This window comes from Protopterus annectens, chromosome 8.part0, assembly GCF_019279795.1.
Source record: "Protopterus annectens isolate FY-2018-M chromosome 8.part0, PAN1.0, whole genome shotgun sequence".
NCBI classification, from domain to species: Eukaryota; Metazoa; Chordata; order Ceratodontiformes; family Protopteridae; genus Protopterus; species Protopterus annectens.
In genome coordinates, this window is record NC_056741.1 from 1747178182 (window position 1) to 1747205963 (window position 27782).

The following is a 27782-nucleotide window of genomic DNA, read 5'->3' on the forward strand; positions in this document are numbered from 1 at the left end:
TTCCTATCTACTCTAAGTCTAGGGCTGGTTTTGCCACAGCTGTTTTGCAAGGCATGTTGTCAGCTCCTGCTTCTTTATGATTTGCCAGCCTCCCTTACCTCTGCTTTGGGATTCTACCCAATAGTAAGGACTGCAGCAATGGAAGTCGAAGAACATAGTACAGTTTTGTACCTACCATAAATGTAGATGTTCGAGGATTCCAGTGCTGCTGTCCAATCCTCCCTCCTTCCCTCTGTGTTTAGGGGTGGTTGTGTAGGTGAGTTTACCTGCTTATATTTTTGTATATATTGTTCATGTTTTGGTGCAGGTATTTTGGGCCTTGTCTTTTTAGGGTCTTCTGACATCTGGGGCAAGAAAAGACTGAGGATATGACGCGGGTCATGCGCATTAGTACCCTGACGTACTGACGTCAGTCTAATGCGCCCTGACCGACGTCAGCCTTATACTCTGGTATTCGGGCCGACTGGATGCGGACTATACCCAATAGTAAGGACTGCAGCAATGGAATCCTCGAACATCTACATTTATGGTAGGTACAAAACTGTACTTTTCTCCGCTTTCGGCTGGGAGCCAGTCATTACCAATTCAGAGCACTGCCCTTTGGCCTCACTTCAGCCCCCAGAGTGTTCACCAAATGCATGGCAGTGGTCACAGCTCACCTGAGACGTCGAGGATTCCAGGTGTTTCCTTATTTGGACGACTGGCTCCTCTCCGCCACCTCCAAGCATCAGCTTCTTCGGTCCAGAGACTACACCCTACAGCTTTGCAAGAGTCTAGGAATTTCGGTAAATTTCGAAAAATCCTCTCTGCTGCCTTGCCAATCTATCACCTTTATAGGCTCAGAGTTAGATACCGTCAAAATGTTAGCCAGGCTAACAGATCAAAGGATTCTGGACATCCAGAAATTTGTTCAGCTTCTGTTACAAAGCAACAAGGTCAAAGCCAGGTTTGTCTTGAAAGTTCTAGGCCTAATGGCTGCAGCCATTGTTCTTCTTCCACTGGCTCGCTTCCACATGCGTCTCCTGCAGTGGATGTTGTTCACGCAGTGGTCGTACCACGATCTGCCCATGAGACACGAGATCTTAGTGACACAGTCTTGCAGGGCTCATCTACGATGGTGGATATCTTCCCCTCTTCTTCTTCATCAGGGCCGACCCTTTGTTCCCCCTCCTCCAGTTGCCACAGTCACCACGCATGCCTCTCTGATCGGGTGGGGGGGGGCATTATCAGGGCAGGATGGTCCACGGGACGTGGCAACCCATAGAATACCACCTGCACATAAATGTCCTGGAGATGAGAGCAGTGCTTTTAACGTTGCAAGCCCTCGACGACTTTCTTCCCACAGGGACTATTGCAGTACAGACGGACAACATGTCCGTGGTCTGGTACATCAACAAACAGGGCGGAACCAGGTCCTATCCCTTATGTCGAGAAGCTCTCAGACTTTGGCAATGGGCGATCTCTTCTCAGCGGTTTCTGATAGCAACGCACATCCCCGGCAGGTCCAACCTATTGGCGGACAGGCTAAGCAGATCTATTCTGATGCCTCACGAGTGGTCTCTCAATCAATCTGTAGTGGATCAGATTTTTCTGAAGTGGGGCACCCCTTGTTGCGATCTTTTCGCTACCCCTCAAAACAGCAAGTGCCCAGATTACTTCACACTATTTCCTCTTCCAGGCCAACCCTTGAGAGACTCTCTAACCCAGGATTTGCCTCGGGGACTTCTTTATGCTTTTCCTCTCTTTCCATTGATTCCACAAGTCATTCAGAAAGCCACCGTTTTGAGAGCCAAATTGATCCTCATTGCTCCATATTGGCCTCGACAAATTTGGTTTCCGTCTCTACATCATCATCTTCTGGTGCAGCCCTGGCATCTGGACCCAGTTCCGGATCTTTTGATCCACCAGTCGGGTCAGCAGCACCGGGCCATTCATTCTCTCAACCTCACTGCTTGGTTGCTCCACTTCCTTCCCTAGCCAGGCTACCAATGATATCTGACTCAGAGACATTTTAGTGTCTTCTTTAAAGTCGTCCACTAGAACTGTTTATGCTAGCAAGTGGCGACGTTTTTCGATTTGGGCAAACGCCAGAAATATTGATCCTTTTACCGCTCCTGTACATTCTGTTTTGGATTTCCTGGCGGAGGTTTTTCATTCGGGATCTTCGTCATCCACAGTCAAAGTACAACTGGCTGCTATTTCCAAGTATCATGTTGGCCTGCATGACAATAACATCATGTCTCATAGGTTATGCAAAGCCTTTTTAAGAGGAGTTTTTCTCCTAAAACCGCCTGTGAAACATCCTCCTCCGCAATGGGATCTAAACTTAATGTTGGCATCCCTAATTCTACCTCCTTTCGAACCGTCTGCTACGTGTTCTTTAAAGTTATTGACGTGGAAAACTATATTTTTACTGGCTGTTACTTCTGCAAGAAGAGTTTCTGAGATTCAGGCCCTCTGTATTCGTTCACCTTATCTGGTTTTCATAAGGATAGGGTTTCTCAGAACTAACCCTTCCTTTCTTCCCAAGGTTGTATCTCAAACCAATATTAACCAATCTATTGATCTACCAGTTTTCTTTCCTAACTATTCTGACAGAGCTGAACAGAAGCTGCATTTTTGGATGTTCATCGTCAGCTCAGGTACTACTTGCATAGGACTAAACAAATTAGAAAATCAGACCAATTGTTTGTCTCCTATGCAGAAAACAGGTTAGGTCTTCCAGTTTCTAAAGTGACCTTATCTAGATGGTTGACTTCCACCATTTCCTATGTATACTCTCTAAGGGGCAAACAACTATCTTCTAAGCCAAAAGCACATTCGACCAGGAGTCTATCCACTTCTGTAGCCTTTCAGGATAGACTTCCCATTGACACTATTTGTGCAGCAGCTACTTGGGCCACGCCTCATACCTTTGTGTCTCATTACAAGTTGGATTTGGCCTCCAGAGATAGGGCCAGTTTTGGTTCCACAGTTCTCAAGAGTCTGTTCCATTGAGCCACCTGGGATACAGGTGCTAGGACGGTCCCATCCAGCAAGAATGAAGGCGAGATTGACAACAACATTTAGAAGTTATGTACCTACCATAACGTTCCATGTTAGTTGTCTTCTCTCGCCTTCTTTCTTGCGTCCCTCCCTCCTTCCCCCTGGCCTGGACAGATCTTGGAGAGTTCCTATTAGATTGCTTCCTCTGGAGCATTGTTATGAGGACTTCTTTTAGGAACCATGGTTCCTAATTATGTTAGGATAATCTTTAGCAGGGTCAGTTAGCTGCCAAACGAGATCTGAGGTAGTTCCGCCTTGCATCATGGGATATAGGGTTGCCTCGAGCTGGTAAAAGGAGTTCTCGAGCTAAAGCAAGTGCCGAGTCGGAGCCGAGAATCGGCTCCGAACCCATCCAGCAAGAAAGAAGGCGAGAGAAGACAACTAACATGGAACATTATGGTAGGTACATAACTTCTAATTTTGCAATATTGCCCAAGTCTTTTTGCAATGTTATTATATATTTGTTATTTCTTATTTTACATGTCATTAAGCATATATTGTTTTTGACCATTGGTATTTGTCTCTAGGAACGTAGCAGTACAAGACAGGTGATATTGGCCTGTCCTTCAGAGCTATTATTGTTCCCTTCATATTGACGTGGCTATTTTATGTGAAGCCATTATTGTCATCTCTATTAACGGACAAAATGGACCTTTTCAATTTGGTTTCAGGGCTTTCTGCTGATAGGGCAGATTTAAGTGCATTTCGTCTTTGTGCAGGTTCTTTTAGCAACTCTTCTAATGACCCCTTGGGATCTGAGCCATCATGTAGTTTGGCCTTTGATAATCTTTATAAGCATTTAAAATTGTTAAGATCTAGTGTTTGGCATTCCAAACTTTTCAAAGCTTATATTGCAAAAGGAATTACACCAAGGGGTCTCAGAATTCGAATTCAACCACATGTGGGGCATCCAGATGAGGAGCTCAATAACTAATGGTCTAATATACAACAGCATGCTACTATGTCATTTGTTGAAGCTTTGGATAAATATGACAGAATTATTGATTCTGAAATTAACACTGTAACAGACTTGTGCAATGATGTACAAAAATTTGAGGGTGAAATATTCTTTAAGAAATATCTTAATAAGGTGGCCAGTGATCTAACCAACCTTGAAGAACAGTTAAAATCTAGAAAAATCAAAAAATGTAAGTGGGATCTAAATGATTATCAGGGAGCTAACCCTTTCAGTTTTCCTTCCAAACATGTTCGGTTTTAACCCTCATCCGGTTAAAACGCCAAGAAGAAAGAGACCTAGATCCATATTACGTAACAAATCTATAACAAATGGATCATCTACTGATGATCCTTCATCATATACAGATAGTGATATACAGCCAGCATCGGATTCACCAAACCCCAAAAGAGCCCAATGCTTTGTCCCTTTAGGGGGAAATACAAATGTGGTGGCAGAAAACACAAAAAGAATCGAGAATATTCAGAGTCTGTTAGAAATGGTAATACAGAAGTAAGCAATGTGAATTCAAATGTTCTAAATCTGTCTGATTGTGTTTTGTCTTCATCACAAGTGGCTATTTTGAATAAAGGCTTAACTTTTATCCCTGGGTTTGTTATTTCTGAGGACCAGTTAGTCCAGGATGTCTTGTCATTTTGTAGAATTCTTAATTTGAAATTACAGTTTGGAGATGGGGGTGCATCTTATGATCATAATAAATTTATTTATCATAAATCTAAATATCTTCCTCCGATGCACCCCATTGTTCATTTGTTTCAGAATATGATTCTCAAAGATCTACATTTTGACAGTTCTGATATTCGTTTTAAACCCAATAATTTGTCATCTAGTGAAAAACAGGCTATTGTTGAATTACAACAAAACAAGGATTTGGTTATTATTTCTGCAGATAAAGGTGGGGCAGTCGTGGTTATGAACTGGTTGGGTTATGACAAGGAGGCCAGGAGACAACTTTCTGACAAACGGTACTATGCTGAAATGTGTTTAAATCCTACGCATAGGTTTAAGAAACAGATTGATGAGTTTCTTATTAGTGCTAGAGATACTGGCCTCATAACCACTTCTACATTACAACTTACTATTCAGGATCCTATTAATCAATACATTTACTTTCTTCCTAAGATTCATAAAGATCCTGTTCATCCCTCAGGTAGGCCCATTGTTTCTGGTCGAGGTTCTTACAGAACCATTATCCTTGTTTTTGACTAGACATCTTAAGCCTTTGTTGTCATTTGTTCGTTCTCGTTTGTAAGACACGACTGAATTTTTGCACATTATATCTGATGCACAATTGGAACCTGGTTGGCTGATGTGTACGCTTGATGTTAGTTCCCTGTATACGAATATTCCACATCAGGTTGGGCTTGAAGCATTAACTCACTGGCTTAATATAGCCCATCTATACGAACAAGATTTCAATTCCTTTCTTGTTGGTCTCGCAGAGCATGTCCTTACCAATAATGTTTTTTTCTTGGTCTCGCAGAGCATGTCCTTACCAATAATGTTTTTTTCTATCAGGATATTTGTTTTTGGCAAACCAAAGGAACAGCTATGGGAGCATCATTTGCTCCTATTTATGCCGACCTGTTTATGGCTTATATAGAAGAACATATCTATAATAGTAGCCATAATATTTACCTTCCAGAAATTGATATCTGGAGGCGGTATTTGGATGATTGCTGGATGGTGTGGAGGGCTGATGTTGATTATTTAACTGAATTTGTCTCACATAACTGAATTTGTCTCATATTTAAATGATAATATATGGGGCTTACAGTTTACTGTCAGTTATCATGCTGATACAATAACTTTTCTGGATGTGTTAATAAGACAACCAGATGATACTCTTAGTACACAGGTTTTCAGGAAATATCCTGAATACAACACAGTCCTTCACGCATCCAGCTTTCATCCTCCACACATTGCCAAAAACTTACCTAAATCACAGTTTATACGTTTGAGGCGTATATGTTCTCAGGAGGATACTTTTCAAGAAGACAGATGTGATTTAATCAACAGATTTCGTGTAAGGGGATATTCTATGGGACATGTTTTGCGGGCCAGCAATTGGGCCAATACTTTATCCAGGCAGGAACTGTTAACTTATAAACTTAGGGATCAGAGGACCACACAGCCAATCAGGTTTTTAACAACATATGCTAGGAATTCAGATGTACTCATGAACAGTGTACAGAGAAATTGGAACATTTTTTTTAAGTTTACCGGAATTATCAGATATATTACTGGACAAATGTTCTCATTTCGCAAGGGCAAGAATTTAGCCTCATGTTTTAATCATTATAAACATTCACATCATGCTAGTATTGCACAATTTTCACAAACAACTATTACGGGGGAACCTTTGGTGGGGTGTTTTCCCTGTGGTCTTTGTAGTAATTGTGGCAAAATTGTCAAATCTAAGGAATTTACTAGCAGGAATTGCTCAAAGGTCTATGATTTTTCATTATTTGCAAATTGTAGCAGTGAATGGCTCATTTATTTGGCAACATGTATTTGTGGCTCTTTTTATGTTGGTCAGACATCTCGTCCTTTAAGACTACGGATATCTGAACATATGAGCAATATTAAAAATAAGAAAACAAATAATGCATTGTACAAACACACTTTAAAACATCATACTGCTAATTTTTCTTTTATGGTGATTGATGTGGTTAAGGGTATCAAATTTAATAAAACAGGATGGCACTCAATGTTAGATACAAAGGAAAAGAAATGGATTACTAAACTAGGTGCTCTTTTTTCACCTGGATTAAATGAATATTTTTAATTGAACCAATGGGATTTGTTTAAACACTATTTAAGTTGAATCAATTGACTCTCTGTTTTTTGTCACTGAAGAAGGCTGTGCTTTTTTGCCAGCCGAAACCGGTCTGAGCTTTTTTGATGTTTATTAAACACTAAATATTTTTTATTGGATCCATTTTGTTTGCTGGCTTCATTTGGCTGTGTGGAAGCAAATACCTCATAAGGATTTTCATTCTTATTGCATACCTTGCCTAGGCCCAGACCACGACATCACTACTTGTCTGTTTTGTGCTAGGATTAATAAGTGTACTATTAAAAGACGCTTTGATTTCACGCGACACTACGGCAGGAAATTTAACTACACCATGCCGTCGGAGCAACCGACTACCAGCGTGCACAAAAAACGCAAGGATAAGAACGAACAGCCCAGGCCTAAGCCAGATTCCGAGGCCTCGGCTGATCCGGTCTGCGGTCCTCAGTGAGGCTCCGACGCAGCCCCTGACTACTGCAGATCTGGAACCCGAGACCGCTACGGAAATTTTGGCGGAATGCACCAGGCCGACGCAGCCATTTAGTTCAGGCCCTTCTGACGACATTGCTACAAAAGACGTCGGTGCTACAGAAATGCCATCGGTTTCTGAAGGCGTTTTTAGACTGACCCTCACCATTAAAACGTTTTCTAAGTCGAAGACCCCTACTAAATCTAAAAGGACTGCACTTCAGTCTCCTGTTCAAGGCCCCATGCCTGAGAAACAGATGCTCAAAATGGCTGAAGATTTGATTTCTTTAATCAGGGGTTCCCAGCCCCCTCCTGACAAAAGGCCTAGACAAGAGGAAGATTATGCATCCTCTGAACAAGTGTCCATTTCTTCAGACTCCTAGGACCAAGATTTACTCCTCTCCTTATGAAGATTCTGATGCTGAGGACTCTATTCCCTCAGCTTCCCCTTCTGAAGACTACTCCTTTGGGGAAACTTTACACACTATGTGGGACCATTTTCACTGGGAAGGTCAGGACTACTCTGACTCGAAGAAAAGGCTCAGAGTTTCTTTTACTCCCCCAACACAGACATCTTGCCATCCCACCAGTTTTGGACATTGTGGATGATTTCTATTTAGAATCCAGACTCTCTACCTCCTGCTCCGGCTAAGCCTGACAGAGTGCCTGATTCCCACAAATTTCTTTACAAAAGCCCTGTAGCTGACCCAGAGACTATCTCCCAGGGTCCCAAGGGGGCTAAGGCTTCTATGGCTAAAAACCCAGTACCTTCTGAGAGGGATTCCAGAGCACTAGACAGGTGGGGGAAAAAGGTTTACACCTCAGCCACACTAGCTATGAGGGCACTGAATTGTCAATTTCACATGCTTAAGTATCAGCAATTCCTAATCTCTCAGTTAAAGCAAAGAATAACCACTCTCCCTCAACAATCTGAATTGAAAGAAGTACAGGATCTGTTGCACGCCACTGAGCAGGAGGGCAAACATACCTTACAATGTGGGTTTGATTCTTTGGAGACCTCCTGCAGAGTAGCTGTCACTTGTTGTACGTAGGCATGCTTGGTTACAGGAACAAACACTGCCTGATCATGTTAAAGCAAAACTACTAGATGCTCCCTTACAGCAGGATGCTCTTTTTGGAGTTAAAGCAGAATAAGTTTTAAAGAAAATGGAGGATAAGGCAAAATCTGTGCAGACGGTCAAAGATTTCCTACAACCCCTTCGCTTCAGCAGAAACTGGCCAACAAAAAATTGGTCCTTTCCAGCTACTGACAGACCACAGAGGGGTAAATACAGATGCCCAAGGGGCAGAGGACAACCGCAAGCCCAGTATAAACTTCGCCAATGGGGCATTACAACACAGAAGGGAGGAGAAGACAGGTCTCAATCCACCAGAAGGCAAACTCAATGACTTGCACCTCATCTGGCCAAGAAATACTCTCTTGACAGCCCCCTTGGGGGGAAAACCTCACACTTTTTGCAGACAGCTGGCACATTGTCACAAAGGACAAATGGGTCCTAGACATAATTTTACGAGGATACAGATTCCACTTTCACACCTTGCCAATGAAAAGTGGTATGCCAAACCTGCCACAAAATCAGTGGGCAGAGGCACAAAAGCAAATTACAGCTTTCATGGACATGAGAGCCATTCAGCTGGTACCTACTCGAGAGCAAGGCCAAGGATTTTACTCAAGACTCTTTCTAGTGCCCAGAAAGGACAATGCCTGGAGACCAATTCTGGACCTTTCAATTCTAAACACAAGTACCCAAATTCAAGATGCTAACACTACAGCAGCCACTTCCCAAGTTGGGCAAGGAGGCATGGCTAGTAATGTTGGACCTCAAGGAGGCATACCTGCATGTCCCTATCAGACAAAGTTGCAGAAGATACCTCCGTTTCATTGCAGGTTCAACCCATTACCAATTCTCTGCACTGCCCTTTGGCTTATCTACTGCGCCCAGAGTTTTCACAAAATGCCTGGCACCAGTAATTGCTTACTGCAGACAAAGAGGAATTCAAATATATCCATACCTGGATGACTGCCTCATCCAAGCAGAAAGCAAAGACGTTCTCTTACATCATCTAGCCTTTGTAAAGCATCTGCTAAACTGCCTGGGGTACACAGTAAACGAAAAGAAGTCAAAACTAGTACCCTCACAAAAAATGACATTCCTGGGTGCCAGCTTGAATACAACGGCCCAGAAGGCTTATCTTACGCCAGGCAAGCAACTACAACTGACTCAATTTTTCAAGACAATGGCAACAAAGACCCAATTAACTGCAAGAAAAATCCTGCAGGCCTTGGGCTTCATGGCATCTTGCATACTAATACCATTTGCAAAGCTGCATATGAGGAAATTACAGTGGTACCTAAAAAGCGTATGGTCTCAACACAGCCACAGCTTGGACACAATGATATCTCTCATTCCCTGCCTACAACAGGAATTTCTATGGTGGTCACGGGCATGTCACCTCAGTAAGGGTCAGCCTTTCACCTTGCCCCCAGCCAGGCAGACTATCACAACAGATGCTTCAGACTACACCTGGGGGGCACACATGGCAGGACAATGCATTCAAGGCCTATGGACTGCAGATCAAAGAAATCTGCACATAAATCAAAAAGAGATGCTAGCTGTACAGAAAGCTCTGACAGCCTTTAAGGATCTATTACATCCAGGACAATTTGCAATAAAGACAGACAACACCACAGTATTGTGGTACATAAACAAGGGGGTACACTTTCCTACCCTCTGTGCAGGTAAACAATGATCTTATGGGACGCAGCTCTGGCTTACCAAGTTCAGTTACAAGCTCAATTCCTGCCAGGGCAGAAGAACACATTGGCAGACAACCTCAGCAGAAACATCAAGGATCCCCACGAGTGGAAACTAGATCCACAAACATTTGCAATGATAACTCAAAAATGGGGCCTTCCAGACATAGACCTGTTTGCCAGTCCTCAAAACTATCAACTAACAAAATTTTGTACAAGGACATTTCACCATCAAGCTTGGAAAGTGGACGCACTCTTTCAGTTGGAAAAACCTGACAGTATATGCCTTCCCACCATTGCCTCTCCTCACAAACTTTCTTCTGAAAGTCAAAAAGGAGAGACCACGACTGATTCTCATAGCCCCAGACTGGCCACGCCAGCACTGGTACCCGCTATTGAGAAATATGGCCCACAGCCCACCATGGATATTGCCTCAAATCCCCCATTTGCTCACACAACAAAATCAGATTCTTCACAGCCAGCTCAAAACTTTAAATCTGGCTGCATGGCTAATCAACTAAACATCCAACCAGCTCCTCTTTTACAAGCAGTTCTGGATGTTATTCTGGAAGCCAGGAGGCCAAGCACCAGGAAGGCTTATTCGGACAAATGGAAAAGGTTTTGTGCCTGGAACCAAGCTAAAGGCCAAGACACAATTCAGCCTCATGTTCCTCACATTCTACAGTATTTAGCTGAGATGTTGCACAAAGGACTTTCTTTTTCCTCCATTAAAATCCATGCTTCAGCTATTTCAGCTCACTACAACACGGATCCACCTTTATTTTCACATCCTCTTCTAAGGCAGTTCCTCAGAGGGGCAAAAAACATTAGACCACCCAGGAGAGCTCCTACACCAACATGGGACCTCAATTTGGTTCTGGAAAAACTAACGTTACCTCCCTTTGAACCAGCTTTCTCTGCAGACCTTCAGTTTCTATCATGGTAGACTGCCCTGCTCCTAGCAATAACTTCAGCTGGAAGAGTCTCAGAGCTACAGGCACTAATGGCAGTGGAACCTTTCCTCATTTTTCATCAAGACAAGAGTTTCTCTACGAACTAATCCTTCGTTTATGCCTAAGGTGGTTTCCAGTGTGGCTTTAAATCAAACCATCCACTTTACCCACCTTCTTCCCAAATCCACAGAACAAAGGTGAGACTCCTGCATTCCTTGGACATTCCCAGGCAATTTCGTTACTACTTGGACAAAACTAAGGCTTTCAGAAAATCTGACCAGCTCTTTGTATCCTATGCTACAGCTTCTCAAGGGAAGGCTATATCAAAGCAAACCATTTCTAAATGGATAGGTCATTGCATACGATGTCCTTCAAGGATGCATCTGCAGTCCTTACAAATGGGTTGTCCTGTCGTCAGGCAGCCCTTCGGTCGGCCGGATTCCAAAGTCTGGGTCTGGCCTTGGCTGGTGTCGCACTTCACCCGACGTTTTCCTCAGTCTTTCTTGCCGCGTGGCGCCCGAAGCAGAAGCTGTTCGCAAGTGCCGGTCGGTCAGATCCAGAGATTACTACTACCGAATACTACTTCGAAGACTTCTAAAAAGCTAAGTACCCCGTTGGGGACTCTTTCTTGCCTGTGGGAAACAAATACCTCATAAAGATTTCCACTCTTACTGCTTACCTTGTTTAGGCCCAGACCACGACGTAGCAGCTTGTTTAGCCTGTGCTTCCTTCAACCGACGAACGCTTAGGCGTCGGTCGGAGTTTGCTGAACAGTTTTTCGGCTCAGATTTTGCGTACATTATGCCGTCGGATCCTCCGACTACTCAAATTGTTAAAAAACGCAAAGAAAAAGACCGACACTCGCGGTCCGCGGTTTCGGCGAAACCACGGTTAAGCAAACCACGAGTGTCTCGGTTTCGGCGAAACCGAGCAAACGGGTCAATCTACAGCGAATCCATGACTACTACCGAGGCCCCTTCTACCCTAGTTGAATCGGCCTCTGAAGTTTTGCCTACTAATGTGGTTTCTCCAGAATTACCGGACACCATCCCTTTGGATGTCTCTACCCCAGCACGTGGTGCTGCTAGGCCTCCTGCAGCCATGTCTATAAAGGCCTTTGCCAGGGCTAAAGCAGCCAAAACTGCTAAGTCTGTGCCTGTTGAGCCCCCCTCTCACAGGCCCAGTTCCAGTTCCCAAATGCTTACTCTGGCAGAGGATCTCATCTCTTTAATAAGGGGATCCCAATCTCACCCAGACAGGGCCTCTCAACCTCCAGAAAAGAGACCTAGAGCAGAGCCCCCTGAGCCAGTGTCCTCAGATGACTCTTCTGATGATACAGACAATACAGATCATCCAGAGGCTCCTTTTTCTACTTATGAAGATTCCGATGCTGAAGAATCTATTCCTTCTGCCTCTCCACCAGAGGAATTTTCCTTTGGGGAAACCTTACATGCCATGAGAGAGCAATTCCAATGGCAGGGACAAGATTTCTCAGATTCAAGAAAAGGCTTAGGACATTTTACACTTACCGCAACATAGGCCCTTAGCTATACCTCCAGTTCTTCCTGTTGTGGATGATGCATTTAATGATGTTTGCACTGCTCCTGATACTTTACCTCCAGCCCCTGCCAAGCCCGATAGGTTTTACAGGGTACGGACACTCATCACCACTTATACAAGGCTCCTTTGCAGATCCTGAGACTATCTCACAGGGGCCTAAGGCAGTAGCTTCAACCTCAGCGAAAAACCCTCTCCCTTCTGAAAGGGAATCCAGGTCCTTAGAGAGATGGGGTAAAAAAGTATACACCTCTGCTACTCTCTCAGCTAGAGCTTTGAACTGTCAGTTTCATATGATCCAATACCAAGAGTTTATGCTTGATCAGTTAACTAAGAAACTGTCCTCTGACGATTCCTTAGATAAGAAATATGTTCTAGAAATGGTGAATAACATTCAGCAGCTAAGTAACCATTCTTTAAAATGTGGCTATGATGCACTGGAGGCTTCATTTATATCAGCCATGACTGGCACAGTTATAAGAAGGCATGCATGGTTGAAAGAACAGGTCTTGCCGGATCATGTTAAAGCAAAGCTATTAGATGCTCCTATGGATAAGGTCAGTCTATTTGGTTCTCCTGCCCAACAAGTAATGAAGAAAATGGAAGAGAAGGCAAAATCTGTACAAACAGTTAAAGATTTCCTACAGGTTCAGCCCCCAAGATTTAGCAGGAACTGGCCTTCCAAAAATTGGTCCTTTCCAGACTCCTCAAAAACTCAGAGAGGCAGGAATAGATGTTCCAGAGGCAGAAATCAATCCAGAGGAGGTGCCTACAGGGGACGCCAGTGGCAAGGCAATAACCAACAAGGCACAGATACAACCACTGCCACTGCAACAGGACAATCACAGTGACTTGGCTCTCACACCGCCTACCAGGGAACAAATAGCAGCACCCTTAGGCGGAAAGTTAGCCTTATTTTCAAAAACTGGCACTATATCACAAGAGACAAGTGGATTTTGCAAACTATAGACCGAGGCGACAGGTTGCATTTCCACACCTTACCAGTAAAAGAGGAATGCCAAACCTACCACCAAATCAAAAGACAGAAGCTCTAAAACAAATAGCTCAATTAACAAAGATGAGAGCTGTGGAAAGGGTACCACCTACAGAACAGGGCAAGGGATTTTACTCAAGACTCTTCCTAGTACCAAGAAAAGAGAAAAGTTGGAGACCTATTCTCGACCTGTCCGCCTTAAACACATTCATCATTGTTCCAAAATTCAAAATGCTGACCCTACAGCAACTTCTTCCCATGCTGGGCAAGGAGTATTGGCTGGTGACTCTAGATCTCAAGGAGGCATACCTGCACGTCCCCATACGACCAAATTGCAGAAGATACCTCAGATTTCTTGCAGGATCAGAGCATTATCAATTCTCAGCATTGCCCTTTGGCTTATCTACTGCCCAGAGTGTTCACGAAATGCCTGGCATCAGTAATCGCTCATTGCAGGCTTCAGGGAATCCAAATTTATCCATACCTGGTCGACTGCCTGATACAAGCGGACAACAAAAGCAAGCTGACACAAGACTTACAAAGAGTCATTTGCTTACTACAAGCCCTGGGATACACAGTCAATTTAAAAAAGTCAAGACTGATACCATCCCAAACAAGAACATTCTTGGGTGCAGAATTGGACACAGTAAAACAGATGGCATTCCTAACTGCAGAAAAACAAGAACAACTTCCTCTTTACTTCTTGGCATTAACAAAGCAGAACAAACTAACAGCAAGGAAAGTACTGCAGGCCTTGGGCTTCATGGCATCCTGCATAATCCTGGTCCCCCATGCCAGACTGCATATGAGAAAGCTACAGTGGTACCTAAAGAATTTATGGTCTCAACACAGGCACAGCTTGGAAACCGAAATACCACTAATCCCATGCCTGAAACAAGAGTTCCTATGGTGGGCTCAGGCATGCCAGTCAAACCCAGGTTTGTCCTTCCACAATATTCAAACAAGCCAAACCATCACAACGGACGCCTCAGACCTCGGTTGGGGGGCCCACATGCTGGACAAGTGCATTCAAGGCTTATGGACTCCAGATCAGCTGCACCTACACATAAATCAAAAAGACATGCTGGCAGTAAAACTAGCAATCCAGAATTTCAGACCATTCCTCAAAGAAGGCCAATTAATAAGGACAGACAACACCACAGTCATGTGGTACATCAACAAACAGGGAGGCACTCATTCATACCCCCTATGCCGCATGGCTCTGGACCTATGGAATATGGCTCTGAGCTACAACATTCAGTTACAGGCAATATTTGTACCGGGAAAAGAAAACATCCTAGCAGACATGTTAAGCAGAACTACCTCGGATGCTCACGAATGGATGCTACACCCGGACATCTTCAAGGCCATCACAAAGAAATGGGGAAGGCCACAAGTAGACCTATTCGCATCCCCACTCAATCACCAGCTCAAGAAATTCTGCACAAGGACATACCAACCACTTGCTTGGAAGGTGGACTCTCTATCCTTCAGTTGGAAAGGCCTGACAGCATATGCATTTCCACCCCTTCCTTTGATGCACAAGGTACTACTGAAAATCAGAGGAACGTCCAAGGATAACTCTGATAGCTCCAAATTGGCCAATACAACATTGGTATCCATTGCTGAGGAGCATGTCTCTGGGGGGGAAACGTGGACACTACCCCTGATTTCCTTTGATGTTAACTCAGAGCGACTACAACATCCTGCATCCAAACCTGAAAACTCTGCAACTGACTGCCTGGAACATTACATAAGAGCAACTAACCCAGATTTATCCCAAAGGGTTAAAGACATTATCCTTGAGGCCCGCAGACCTTCAACAAGAAGGAACTATGCAGGAAAATGGAAAAGGTTTGTCATTTGGAGTACTGAAAGAGGGAAAGATGTGTCAAAGGTAGATATTGCCAACATCCTGGAGTATTTGGCAGAGCTTCTCCATACAGGCCTGTCCTATTCATCCATCAAGATACATGCATCAGCTATTTCTGCAGAATACAGCTTAGATCCCCCTGTCTTCTCACATCCTCTGCTCAGGCAGTTCCTGAGAGGAATTAAGAATGTAAAACCTCCTAGGAAACCACCATTACCAGCATGGGACTTGAACTTTGTGCTAGAAAAATTGACACTCCCTCCATTCGAACCAGCAGCAACAGCAGATCTTCAACACCTATCCTGGAAAACTGCTTTTCTACTGGCAATTACTTCAGCAAGAAGGGTTTCAGAGCTACAGGCTTTAATGGCAGTACAACCCTTCCTAATCTTCCATCAAGGTAGAGTATCCATGAGAACTAATCCTACATTTATGCCTAAGGTGGTATCCAGAGTGTCTCTAAACCAGGCTATCCACCTACCTACCTTCTTTCCCAATCCACAGAACAGAGGGGAAAGACTGCTGCATACCTTGGATGTACATACAGTTGCACTACTACCTGGACAGAACCAAGGGCAATAGAAAAACTGACCAGCTTCTAGTAGCTTATGCAACAGGAAGGGAAGGAAAAGCAATTTCCAAACAGACAATCTCCAAGTGGATAGGAAATTGCATAAGATTCTGTTACTCCTACCATGGAAAGCAAATTCCACAGAACATAAGGCCTCATTCTACAAGGGCTACAGCCACTACCACAGCTTTCTTACGAGGAGTGGCTACCAAGGACATTATTGAGGCTACTTGGACCTCCGTGCATACATTTGCCAAGCATTATAACTTACCTCTATACTCTAGATCCCGAGCAGGGTTTGCCACTGCTGTTTTGCAAGGGATCCTAACTACACCATAATTCTTCTTCCTCCTCCCCTAGTTTGGCTATGGTATTCTATCCATTTGTAAGGACTGCAGATGCATCCTTGAAGGACATAGTACAGTTTTGTACCTACCATAAATGTAGATGTCCGAACAGGATAGCATCTGCAGTCAGGATTACCCACCCTCCTTCCCCTCTGTGGTACTCCTAGGGTATTTGCCCCCTAATAGCTAGCTGGGGGGGGGGATCTCTTATGGTGTATTTGTTTGTATATATGTACATACATGCTTATTTGTTTTTGTGTTTGTCTTCTACTTTTTTGGAAATATTGGCATTTACCCAAAAATTTAGCTATCCAAGAGGGCAACTGGCATCTGGGGCAAGAAACACTGAGGAAAATGGCGTCGGCTGATGCCTTTATACCCGAAGACCAGCAGAGATGACGTCGGGTGAAGTGCGACACCAGCCGAGGCCAGACCCAGACTTTGGAATCCGGCCGACCGAAGGGCTGCCTGACGACAGGACAACCCATTTGTAAGGACTGCAGATGCTATCCTGTTCGGACATCTACATTTATGGTAGGTACAAAACTGTACTTTTCTGCTATACCCATCATGGGAAACCAGTTCCTGCTACCATTAGGTCCCACTCTACCAGGGCAACAGCTACCTCTACAGCCTTTCTCAGGGGGGTTCCAACCAAGGAGATTTTAGAAGCTGCAGTACACACCTTTACCAAACACTATCACTTACCTCTTTACTCTAAGACCAGGGCGGGCTTCGCCACTGCAGTTCTGCAGGGCCTTATAGCCTCCACTAACCCTCTGATACCTCCCCCCTGTCTTAGCTTTGGGATTCAACCCAAATGTGATGACTGCAGCAGGGTAACACGATGAACATAGTACAGTTTTGTACCTACCATAAATGTAGATGTTCGAGTGTTCACCCTGCTGCAGTCCAGGTTACCCTCCCTCCATCCCCTCTGATCTACTGGCTAAATCTCTTCAATACCTTACTGATGCATTTGCTGATCGCTGAAGGGATTTTGGGTTTGTACAGAGGTTACTCCATTTGGTACTAATTTCTGACCACCTTTTTTGGGGGCACCTGACATTTGGGGCAAGAAACTGAAGAAAATGGCGTCTGTTGCATTATATATACTCCTGGCGCACTGACGTCAGGGAAGAGGCGACAGAAACCGACGCCGGACCAAGACTTTGGAATTCCGGCCGACTTTGGAACCACCTGACGACAGGATAACCCAAGTGTGATGACTGCAGAAGGGTGAACACTCTAACATCTACATTTATGGTAGGTACAAAACTGTACTTTTTCGAGTTTCAGAACAGAAGTCTTCAAAAAAGTTAAGTATCCCATTGGAGATCCTTTTTCTTGCTCTAAACCGATGTCCGTAAAAGTTAACAATTGGTATTACCTGTGGAAAGCAAATACCTCAAAGATTTTCATTCGTACTGCATTCCTTGCTTCGGCCCAGACCACAATGTACTTTGCTTTCAGTTTTGTGCCCACCCCCCGAACTATTCGTTGTCTGTTTATTTTTGCTGCAAATTATTTTGGTACTTTGTTTAACTATCCAGAAATGGCTTCAGTAAGCCATCAGACTACAGACATTCCAAAAAAACATAAAAATAAAGACAGACAGGCCGCATAGGTCCGAAGCTGCCAGCAACGCTTCTGTTAAGCTAGTTGCCAGTTCGTCAGTACTCTGGGAGGTGCTTTCGCAGCCCCTGATGCCCGCTACTTCAGATTCGCAGGCTTCTACTGAGACCCATTCGGAGTCCGGTATACTGCAAGATGCTTCGACCATGGAACCGGTGGATGTCTCTAGCTTGGATGGGTCCAGAGCTGCTGTGCAGGCACCGGCTTCTGAGGGTGTATTCAGGCCTACTGACTTGCATTTCAAACCAACGCCATCTTCTTCAAGGCCTAAAACTCGACCCACGCCTAGAAAACCGACCTCCAAACCAGATGGTCAGGCCCATATGCCTATAAAAAAGAATAGCTGGAAGACCTTATTACTTTAATTAGGGGAAGCCAGCCTTCTCCCTCTGACACCTAGAACTGATTTTCCTTCTGATTCTTCTGATCAGGATTCTGAAATTTGTTTCTGAAATCTGTTTCTTCTGATTACCAGGATTTGCCCTTATCTACCTATGAGGATTCTGATGCAGAGGACTGCATTCCCTCTGCTTCCCCTACAGAAGATTTTTCTTTTGGTGAAGCCTTGCACACTCCTAAGCATTTCCGCTGGGAAAGCCAGGATTACTCTGACTCCAAAAAGAGGCTTAAGGAATTATTACTCCTCCCTCAAAACAGGCTTTTAGCTATCCCTCTTGTCTTGGACATTGTAGATGATGCCTTCTTGGAATCTAGCCTGGTCCCAGACACTTTACCTCCAGATCCCTGGAAACCTGACCGGTGTTAGGGTACCTGACTCTCAAGTTCCTCTTCAAGAATCCTGCTGTGGACCCAGAGACCATTTCCCAAGGACCTAAAGGCATTAAGGTTACTACTGCCAAAAACCCTACCCCCTCTGATAGAGATTCCAGGGCCTTGGACAGATGGGGTAAGAAGGTATGCACTTCTGCTACTTTGGCCATTAGGGCCTTAAACTGCCAGTTTCATATGTTAAAAGTATCAGCAGCATATTATGGGACTACTTAAACAGAAAATGATGATTCCTGACTGTGCTGAAAATTTAAAGAATTACAGGATTTAATGCATTCTGCTGAACAAGTTGGTAAACATACTTTGCAATGTGGTTTTGACTCTCTAGAAGTATCTTGCAGTGCTGCTGTCACTGAGTCTGTCCTTAGAAGGCATGCTTGGCTTAAAGAGCAAAATTTGCCAGATCATGTTAAAGCTAAATTACTGGATGCTCCCTTAAACCAATACCGCCTGTTTGGCAACAAAGCAGAAGTCGTCCTTAAAAAGACGGAGGAAAAAGCTAAATCTATGCAAACTTTTAAAGATTTCCTGCAAGTAGAACCACCCAGATTTAGTAGGCATTGGCGTTCTAAGAATTGGTCCTTTACTGTCTTCTTCCAGGCCTTCTCAGTCCAAACCCAGGAACAGCATACCACCTAAGCTACAGTCTCAAGGTATTCATGGGCCTAAGCAGTGGGGGGGCTCCCACTTCCAAAGCTGGAAGTAGTAACACACCCCCATATGGAAAAATGTCACAATGACTTAACCTTAAACCTTCCAAGCCCTCCTCAACTGGCTGCTCCATTAGGGGGAAAGATTGCCCAGCATGCAAAAAACTGAACTCATCACCCAGGACAAATGGGTTTTAAATATAGTTTCTCAAGGATACAGATTCCACTTCCAGACCTTTACAACCCCAACCGGTTAGCCAGACCCACCCCCAAATCAGTGGGCAGAGGCTCAACAACAAGTTCTCTCTCTTCTAAGTATCGGCTATTCAACCTGTCCCAGCAGAAGAAGGGGGACAAGGTTTTTACTCAAGACTTTTCCTGGTACCCAGAAAAGACAGCTCCTGGCGTCCTTATCTTGGACCTCTCTATTCTAAACACCTTTTTGGTAAACCCAAAATTCAAAATGCTAACTCTTCAACAGCTGCTTCCTATGCTAGGCAAAGATGTCTGATTGGCAACCTTAGACTTAAAGTAAGCTTACCTACACATTCTAATAAGGGAATCTTGTAGGAAATACCTATGCTTCAGAGCAGGCTCCATGCACTATCAGTTCTCTGCACTTCCCTTTGCCTTATCTACTACGCCCAGGGTATTCACAAAGTGCCTAGCTCCAGTCATTGCATTTTGCAGGCAAAGAAATATTCAAATATACCCATTCCTGGACGATTGTCTAATTCAGGCAGAAAGCCAGGACATGCTACTAAAACATATGGCATTTGTAAGGAAACTTCTAACCTCACTGGGGTAACACCATAAACGAAAAGAAATCTCACCTAGTACCCTGCCAACAAAGTGTATTCCTGGGAGCAAGCTTGAACACAACTTCCCAGATGGCTTGCCTCATGCCAGAGAAACAAGTTTGAAAGCCTACTTCAAACTACTGGCCACGAAGACCCAGCTATCTGCAAGGAAAATCCTGCAAGCCCTGGGGTTCATGGCCTCTTGCATTCTACTAATTCCATATGCAAGACTGCATATGAGGAAACTACAATGGTATCTAAAAAGCCTATGGTGTCAACATTCTCAGGACCTGGAATCAATGATTCCGATCATTCCTTGTATAAAGACAGAGTTCCTTTGGTGGGCAAAGGCCTGCTACCACAACAAGGGGCTCCCATTCACTCAACCCCCTGCCGCCCAAACCCTAACAGACTTATCAGACTATGCATGGGGGGGGGGGGGCTCACTTGGCAGGACAGTGCATTCAGGGCAAATGGAACCAGAGTCAGATGCACCTGCATATCGGTCAAAAAGAAATGTTAGCTGTACAGAATTCCCTGACAGCCTTCAAGGACCACATTCTTCCAGGACATTTATTAGTAAAGACGGACAACACCACAGTTATGTGGTACATAAACAGGGAGGAACCCACTCGTACCCTCTCTGCAGACTAGCCATGGCTCTGTGGAACATGGCCTTGACCTACCAAGTGCACCTACAAGCTCAGTTCCTGCCAGGCAAGCTAAATTCACTGGCAGACAACCTAAGCAGAAATCTCCATGGACCCACACGAGTGGAAACTGGAACCAAAGGTATTCAACCTTTTGAGAAACAAATGGGGGAATCCAGAGATAGACCTGTTTGCCTCCCCTCAGAACTACCAGTTGGACAAATTCTGCACAAGGACTTCCCACAGTCAAGCTTGGAAAGTGGATGCCCTGTCCTTCACCTGCGAACGCCTCTCAGTCTATGCCTTTCCCCTCTACCTCTCCTCTCGAAAGTTCTGCTAAAGATCAAATGGGACATACCAAGGACAATACTGATTGCACCAGACTGGCCACGCCAGCACTGGTACGTACCCCCTCTTGCGCAGTATGTCACAGCTGGAGCCATGGCACCTGCCTCAGACCCCTTCCCTGCTGTCCCAGCAGGAGGGCCAGATTCTGCACCCTCAGCTTCAAACCCTGAACCTTGTAGCCTGGCTAATTCCTTGAGCTCTCCAATAGCATCCCTCATTAAGCAGGTGCTAGATGTCATTCTGGAGGCAAGGAGGCCTAGTACTAGAAAATCCTATGCTGAAAAGTGGAAAAGATACTTTTCCTGGAGCCAGACTCCGGGGGTGGCACAACAGTGCCCAGCGTACCGCGTATTCTTCAGTACTTAACAGAGATGCTCCACAAGGGCCTTTCCTTCCCGTCAATTAATATTCATGCCTCTGCCATTTCAGCACATTATAATACTGAACCACCCCTGTTCTCTCACCTCCTGCTGAAGCAATTCCTTAGAGGCCAAAAATTTAAGACCACCCAGGAGAGCCTCTACTCCAGCCTAGGACCTTAACTTTGTATTGAAAAAGCTCAGTCTACCTCCTTTTGAGCCAGCTGCAACTGCAGAGTTGAAATTCCTTTCTTGGAAAACAGCCTTCCTTCTAGCCGGAAGAGTGTCAGAATTACAGGCCCTCATGGCATTGGAGCCCTTCATCATCTTCCATGCAGACAGGGTGTCCCTCAGGACCAATCCTTCCTTTATGCCCAAGGTGGTGTCTAGTGTGGCCCTTAATCAGTCCATTCATTGGCCTACTTTTTTCCCTAATCCGCAGAACAAAGGAGAAGGAATTCTGCACTTTTTGAACGTGAACAGACAACTTAGATTTTATTTGGACAGGACTAAGCCTCTCAGAAAATCTGAACAGCTGTAGTTGGCTTTGCTGCAGGGGCAGAGGGGAAGGCCATTTCAAAGCAAACCAATTCTAAGTGGATAGCCTATTGCATTCATTTCTGCTATAAGCACCATGGAAAACCTACCCCACAGGGGATAAGAACACATTCCACCAGGGCTGCAGCTACCTCTACAGCCTTTCTCAGAGGTGTCCCTACCAGGGACATCCTAGAAGCTACCTGGAGCTCTGTACATACCTTCACCAAGCATTATCACATGCTTATTTTTTTTCTAAATCCGGAGCTGGTTTGCCACTGCAGTCTTGCAGGGCTTTAATAGCTGGTCCTAATGCTCTCTAACTTCCTCCTCCCTTAGCTCTGGGAATCAACCCAAATGTAATGACTGCAACAGTGAAACACTAAGAACATAGTACAGTTGTGTACACTTAACATAAATGTAGATGTCAGAGTGTATTCAGTGTTGCAGTCCAGGTTACCCTCCCTCCAGCCCCCCCCCCCCGACTTCTCTTGGCTATACTTATCTTCTTTAGTGTATTACCTAACATATAATTGCTTCCCATTTTGGGGGCACCTGACATCTGGGGCAAGAAAAACTGATGTAATGGCGTCTGCTGCATGTTTTATACCCCTGGCGACCTGACGGGAAGAGACAGCATCCGACACAGGGATCCAAGACTTTGATATTCAGGCCGGCTGAGGGCTCCCTGCAGGTAGATAACCGAAATGTAATGACTGTAACAATGATTACACTCATTTATGGCAAGTGTACACAACTGTACTTTGTCCATATTTGGTTGTCCTCATATTTCCCACATGTATGTCTTGAGAGTAATAATTCAAACAAAGTAGTCCCAGTACATAGCAATGAGGGACACCTCTTGGCAACATCTGTCAGGTTAGACAGGTAACCCTCTACTTTGATTTGTGTCCTGCTAATTAACCCTGGTTTTATCCATTGCAATGCATATGAATTGACAATTAATGCAATTAGTTTGTCAATTATTGCTTTATGTAGGATAGTATAAAAATGCCTTTGTTAAGGTCATGACAAGATGGCAAGCAGTATGCTCTGTTAGGTAGTCATCACACATGCCACAGTATTCAAAAGACAAGAACTCTCTTATTAACTCTGTGCTGTTCTATATCTAACAGAAGTGGGTTCTCTGTGCCTTTTTTGGATAAGCTCCCTTAAGAAATTCAGTGGGTGTTCATAGACTCCAGGCTGATGGACAATTTTACCCATCATTTTTAAGATTACCCACCTTTCCAGTATGGCAGCACTAAAGCCTATTGCTGTAGGTCAGAGGTGTTTTCAAATTTAATGTTTTATTTAGTGACTGATGGGGATTTAGACCAAGCTTTGTGGAAAACATTGATCATGGGGAATATGACTACATCAGTAATATCAAAATATGTTAGTAAAATGAGCAGCATTTACATATCAGTTTCCATTTTTCCCCCTTTTTAGGAATTTTCTAATAGAAGAAAAAAGTTTTGTTCCTTGTGAAGATCTGGTATACGGCAGAATGTCTTTTAATGGTTTTAATCCTGAAGTGGAGGTACAGTTGGCATTTAATTTGTTTGCATTTTCTTTAATGCTGAATTTTTACAACATGTTACTTTTTTCTGAGATTGTTTAGTATCTGTGCTAGATGCTATGCTACTGTGCTTTGTAGTAGGTTTTGCATGTATTTTGCACAAATATTGGTGATGCTGGTGGTCACTTAGGTTCATGTTTCTGCACTTCAGAATTTATGACTTCTGCTGTCATAATTCTGTTCTTCTTCTTTTGGCTTTTTCCCGGTTAGGGGTTGCCACAGCGGATCACATGTCTACTCATGATTGGCAGTGGAGTTTTACAGTGTCGAGTTGCCAGCCCTGCGCCCAACCTTCCACAGAAGGCGCACACATGCATGCACTCATGCCTAGGGCCAATTTAGAGTGTCCAATCCACCTACAGCATGTCTTTGGGATGTGGGAGGAAACCGGAGCACCCGGAGGAAACCCACGAGACCACAGGGAGGACATGCAGACTCCACACAGAAGGCACCCCAGCCGAGGATCGAACCGGAGAACCTCTTGCTGTGAGGCAACAACACTAACTGCTGCACCACCTTGGCTATCAGACCAAAAAAAAGTATGTTAAAAGGTCTAAAAGTGTGTGTACTTCAGGTGAATAAAATGGAGATTAGAAAAATTGGTATAGAAATGTTGGTAACTGAGGCTACAAGAACCACTACACTAGACTGTGTTGTGGCAGGCACTAATTTTACCAACCTGGAAAACTATTTTTGGTTGCTATATCTTCTTTAAGAATATCTTAAGACTGCATACTAGAGTGTGGAACTTGCCTCCTACATTTTACTACGGATATCTCTAAGGACACATTTGTGCCATTCTCTGTCTTAAACCATGCAACACCCCTTCATTGAGCTATGGGAAAGCCACTGGGATGTATTGGTGTGAGGGAAGAAAAATGGATTTAGGAGAGTGGTGCCATCCTTTCATAGCATAAGCATTGATAAAGGCACATGTGGTATATTCTGTGCAGTTCTGGAGGAGGCACATAATAGAGGGCATTGAACTGGTGAAGACTGCCCAGGGAAGGGACACAGCAGTCATTTGGGAGTTGTAAGGTAATTTAGAAAAAAAGCACTTCATATAGGAGTTCTGGAAGACCCGAAGGGTGACTAGCAAAGATGGGCTAACCATATTGTTAGGGACTGGTTATGATACACATGGGAGCTGGAAATGGAGGTTGTAAGTTAGTCTTGAAAGTGCATATTTGTAGTATGCGAAGGTACATACAAAGTCCTGATAAAGAAAATAGGGGTGCATTTCAAAGGAGAAGCTCAGGGGGCTTCAAGATATTTTGAAAATCAGGGGGATTAAGAGGTGCAGTATCAAAGGAAGGGGACCTGCAAATGTTGGCTCTCACCCTATTGTCTGGGATTAGTTAAATTGAAGGGGTTAGGATAAAGATGGGAGTGGAAATTGGAGGTTGCAAGTTTGGCTTGAACATGTATATCTATAGTATTCCTTGGCGGACACACCACCTCAATGTAGACTGTGGGATTGTCATTTGAAGAGTAGGCTGAGGAGGTCTCAAGATATTTGGGAGTTTGTGGAGGAGGCAGTAAGGTATGAAACATCTTTTTATATGGGTTAACATTATGATTAGAGCAGTACAGAATCTGTTTGTTTGCTCATATGTTCCTTGCATAAACATGAATTTGTTGTATGCTGTGAGGTTGCAATGCTTTGGGAGCTGTTTTCAGTTTGACTTCATTTCAGTCAAAGAAATTCTCCTTTCAGTGTTATGTTGTACTTTGGCAAGATAGAAACTGCTAGTGTATGAAAGTGTTTTCGGAGGAGAAAAACAAAAAGTTTCATTGGGTAGCTTTTTCCTTCCCACGATAGGCTAAATCACCTGGATTATCTTTGGATATGTGTTTCATGTTCAGAAGATTCAGTCATTTTCATTGTTTTTGACTTGAAACTGAAACCACGTTAAATTGAGCACTGAATGTAAACCTTAAAAGTATGGACCTTATACTTGAGAACATATCATTTCATTAATGGTCAGTTATCACTGACCACAATGTGCGTCAGAGGCCTCCAGATCTCCCGTTTTCTTTCTTCCATTTAGAGAACATTGCTGTGCTTCTGCTTTTACAGTGTGTCCTTTATGATTAAGCAGTAGCGACTTGACAACCAGAGGTACATATATATGTGCTTACATTCACTGCTGCAGTATTCTTTGTTTGGGGTTCCCTGCCATGGAAGCCCAAAGTCTGTCAGTATAACAAAGCCTACTGTTGCAAGTATGCCCAACGTCATCCCATATGCTTCTTGCATACCATAAGGCATAAAAGTGATATCCAGATGTAACATTTGCTTCCAGTCCAAACACATCTCCAGATTGTTGGTCTGAATGCGTGCATCATTTTTGTCAATTTGAATGCATCTTTTGTTCTCTGTTTCAGTGCCTACCTAGTCTTGCTGGTACTGAGCCATTGCAGATAATACCCCATTTGGGTTTTGTTTTTTCTTAGCTTTTTTTGTTGCTCTGGGGGGGGGGGGGGGGTTAATGTCATCTAGGAAGGCAAATGCCAGTGCAGCAGATTCCCCATAAAGACTGCCAATGATGTGTCTTTTTGCCTTGTCTGATTCCTCTGCCACAACCAGGTTGGAAGTCTACAAGGATCCGGCCTGCAGCACGTCCAACGAGGCTTTGCAGGTGTCCTTTTTGGATGTTTAGGAGGAACCACAGTTGATTATTTCCAAGGGGCCTAGGGATGTTCCCCATGTTTTAGGGGAGAAGTTCCTGCTACGAGTATTGAATGCTGTCCTGGGGCAGAGCCTTCTAGGTTTTGTAGGGCTGACGTTCCCTTAAAGAAGAAACCAAAAACTAAACCTGCATCTCCAGCTCCTATGGATCCACAGAGTGAGTGGCAGGCCTTTATTCAGGGTTTGTTTAATGCTTAAATGGCATTAAAACCTCCTCGGGGGGGGGGGGTTCTGTTACAGCTCCCCCTTAGACCTCTACTCGCCTTAAAAGGCCCAGAGAACATATCTCTTATGAGGAGGAGTCTGATTCTGATGAAGAATCTCTTGCTTACTCTACCCAAATTCCTTCTACTTTGGACTGTGGGTTAGAGGAGGTGGAGTCAATAGTCCTGATACTCCTTTTGAAGAAATTTCTTTTGAGGACAATTTCTAGGATGATGGAATTTTTTAAATGGGATTGCACTCGGGACTCAAACATCCATAAGAGGTACTATGAGTTGCTAGAGCTGGAAGAGCTGTCCCTGCTGCCAAGAAGCCTGATAGGTTTTTCCAGGGTGACTGAGGATTGTAACGTTTTGTACAAATGTCCTGCTGCTGCTGACCCCTCAGTGGTATCTGTAGCCTCTGACAAAGCCCTCTCAGTTTCTTCCTTCACCCAAGTTACTGCCTTCTGATAAAAACAGTAGAACCATGGAAAGGCTAGTAAGAAGATTTACATCTCCACTACTGTGGCCTTTAGGACTATTAATTATTGGACCAATATGTCTAGGTATGTGTTGGATCTCCTTTCTTAGGCATGTCGGCTTATTTCTGATCTCTCTGACTCTAAGGGTAAAACTTCAGCCCTTTCTTTGTTAAGGATTTCATCTCAAGTGGTTGGTCATTCTATCAAGTGTTGTGATTCGGCAGATGCTTCTTCTAGGGCTGCTGTTTTTGGCTCAATGATGAGGTATTCTTGGCTTAGGTTTCAACCTTTACCTGATGATATCAAGGCTAAGTTGATGGATGTTCCTCTTACTCTCTTGTTTGAGGAAGCAGCTGCTGGTAAGTCCCTTCAGGATAAGGGGAAGGCCATACAGCTGCTCAAACATGTTTTTCTCCTGTGCCTAAATTTCAGAGCAATTCCCCCAATAAGCCAATCTTTGTTTCCAGGCTGCCTCACCCTCCTACTGCGGGCAAAAGGTGTGGCAAACAGGCATCTCCTGCTAAGGCCACTCAGACTTCAGGGACTCAGAAGCCTTCCTTTCCTGATAAATCAGGTGCTGTGTGACTTATCCATCTCTTCCCAGCCACACTCCTCTTTCTCTTTCTTCCTGTTGGACAAAATCCAAGAATCCTGAGTAATCTGAAGTCAATTATTCACCAGGGGTACTTCATGGTGTG

At 44.1% G+C, this 27782-nt stretch overlaps 1 protein-coding gene across 1 annotated transcript in view; it reads left to right on the top strand.

Moving 5' to 3' along the window:
- Window positions 1–27782, top strand: part of MPHOSPH6 (M-phase phosphoprotein 6) — a 619684-nt gene that overhangs the window by 181903 nt on the left and 409999 nt on the right. Inside the window, exon 3 of the mRNA XM_044081249.1 lies at window positions 23578–23668. Within this exon, the coding sequence (XP_043937184.1) occupies window positions 23578–23668 (91 nt within the window). The remainder of the gene's footprint in view (window positions 1–23577; window positions 23669–27782) is intronic.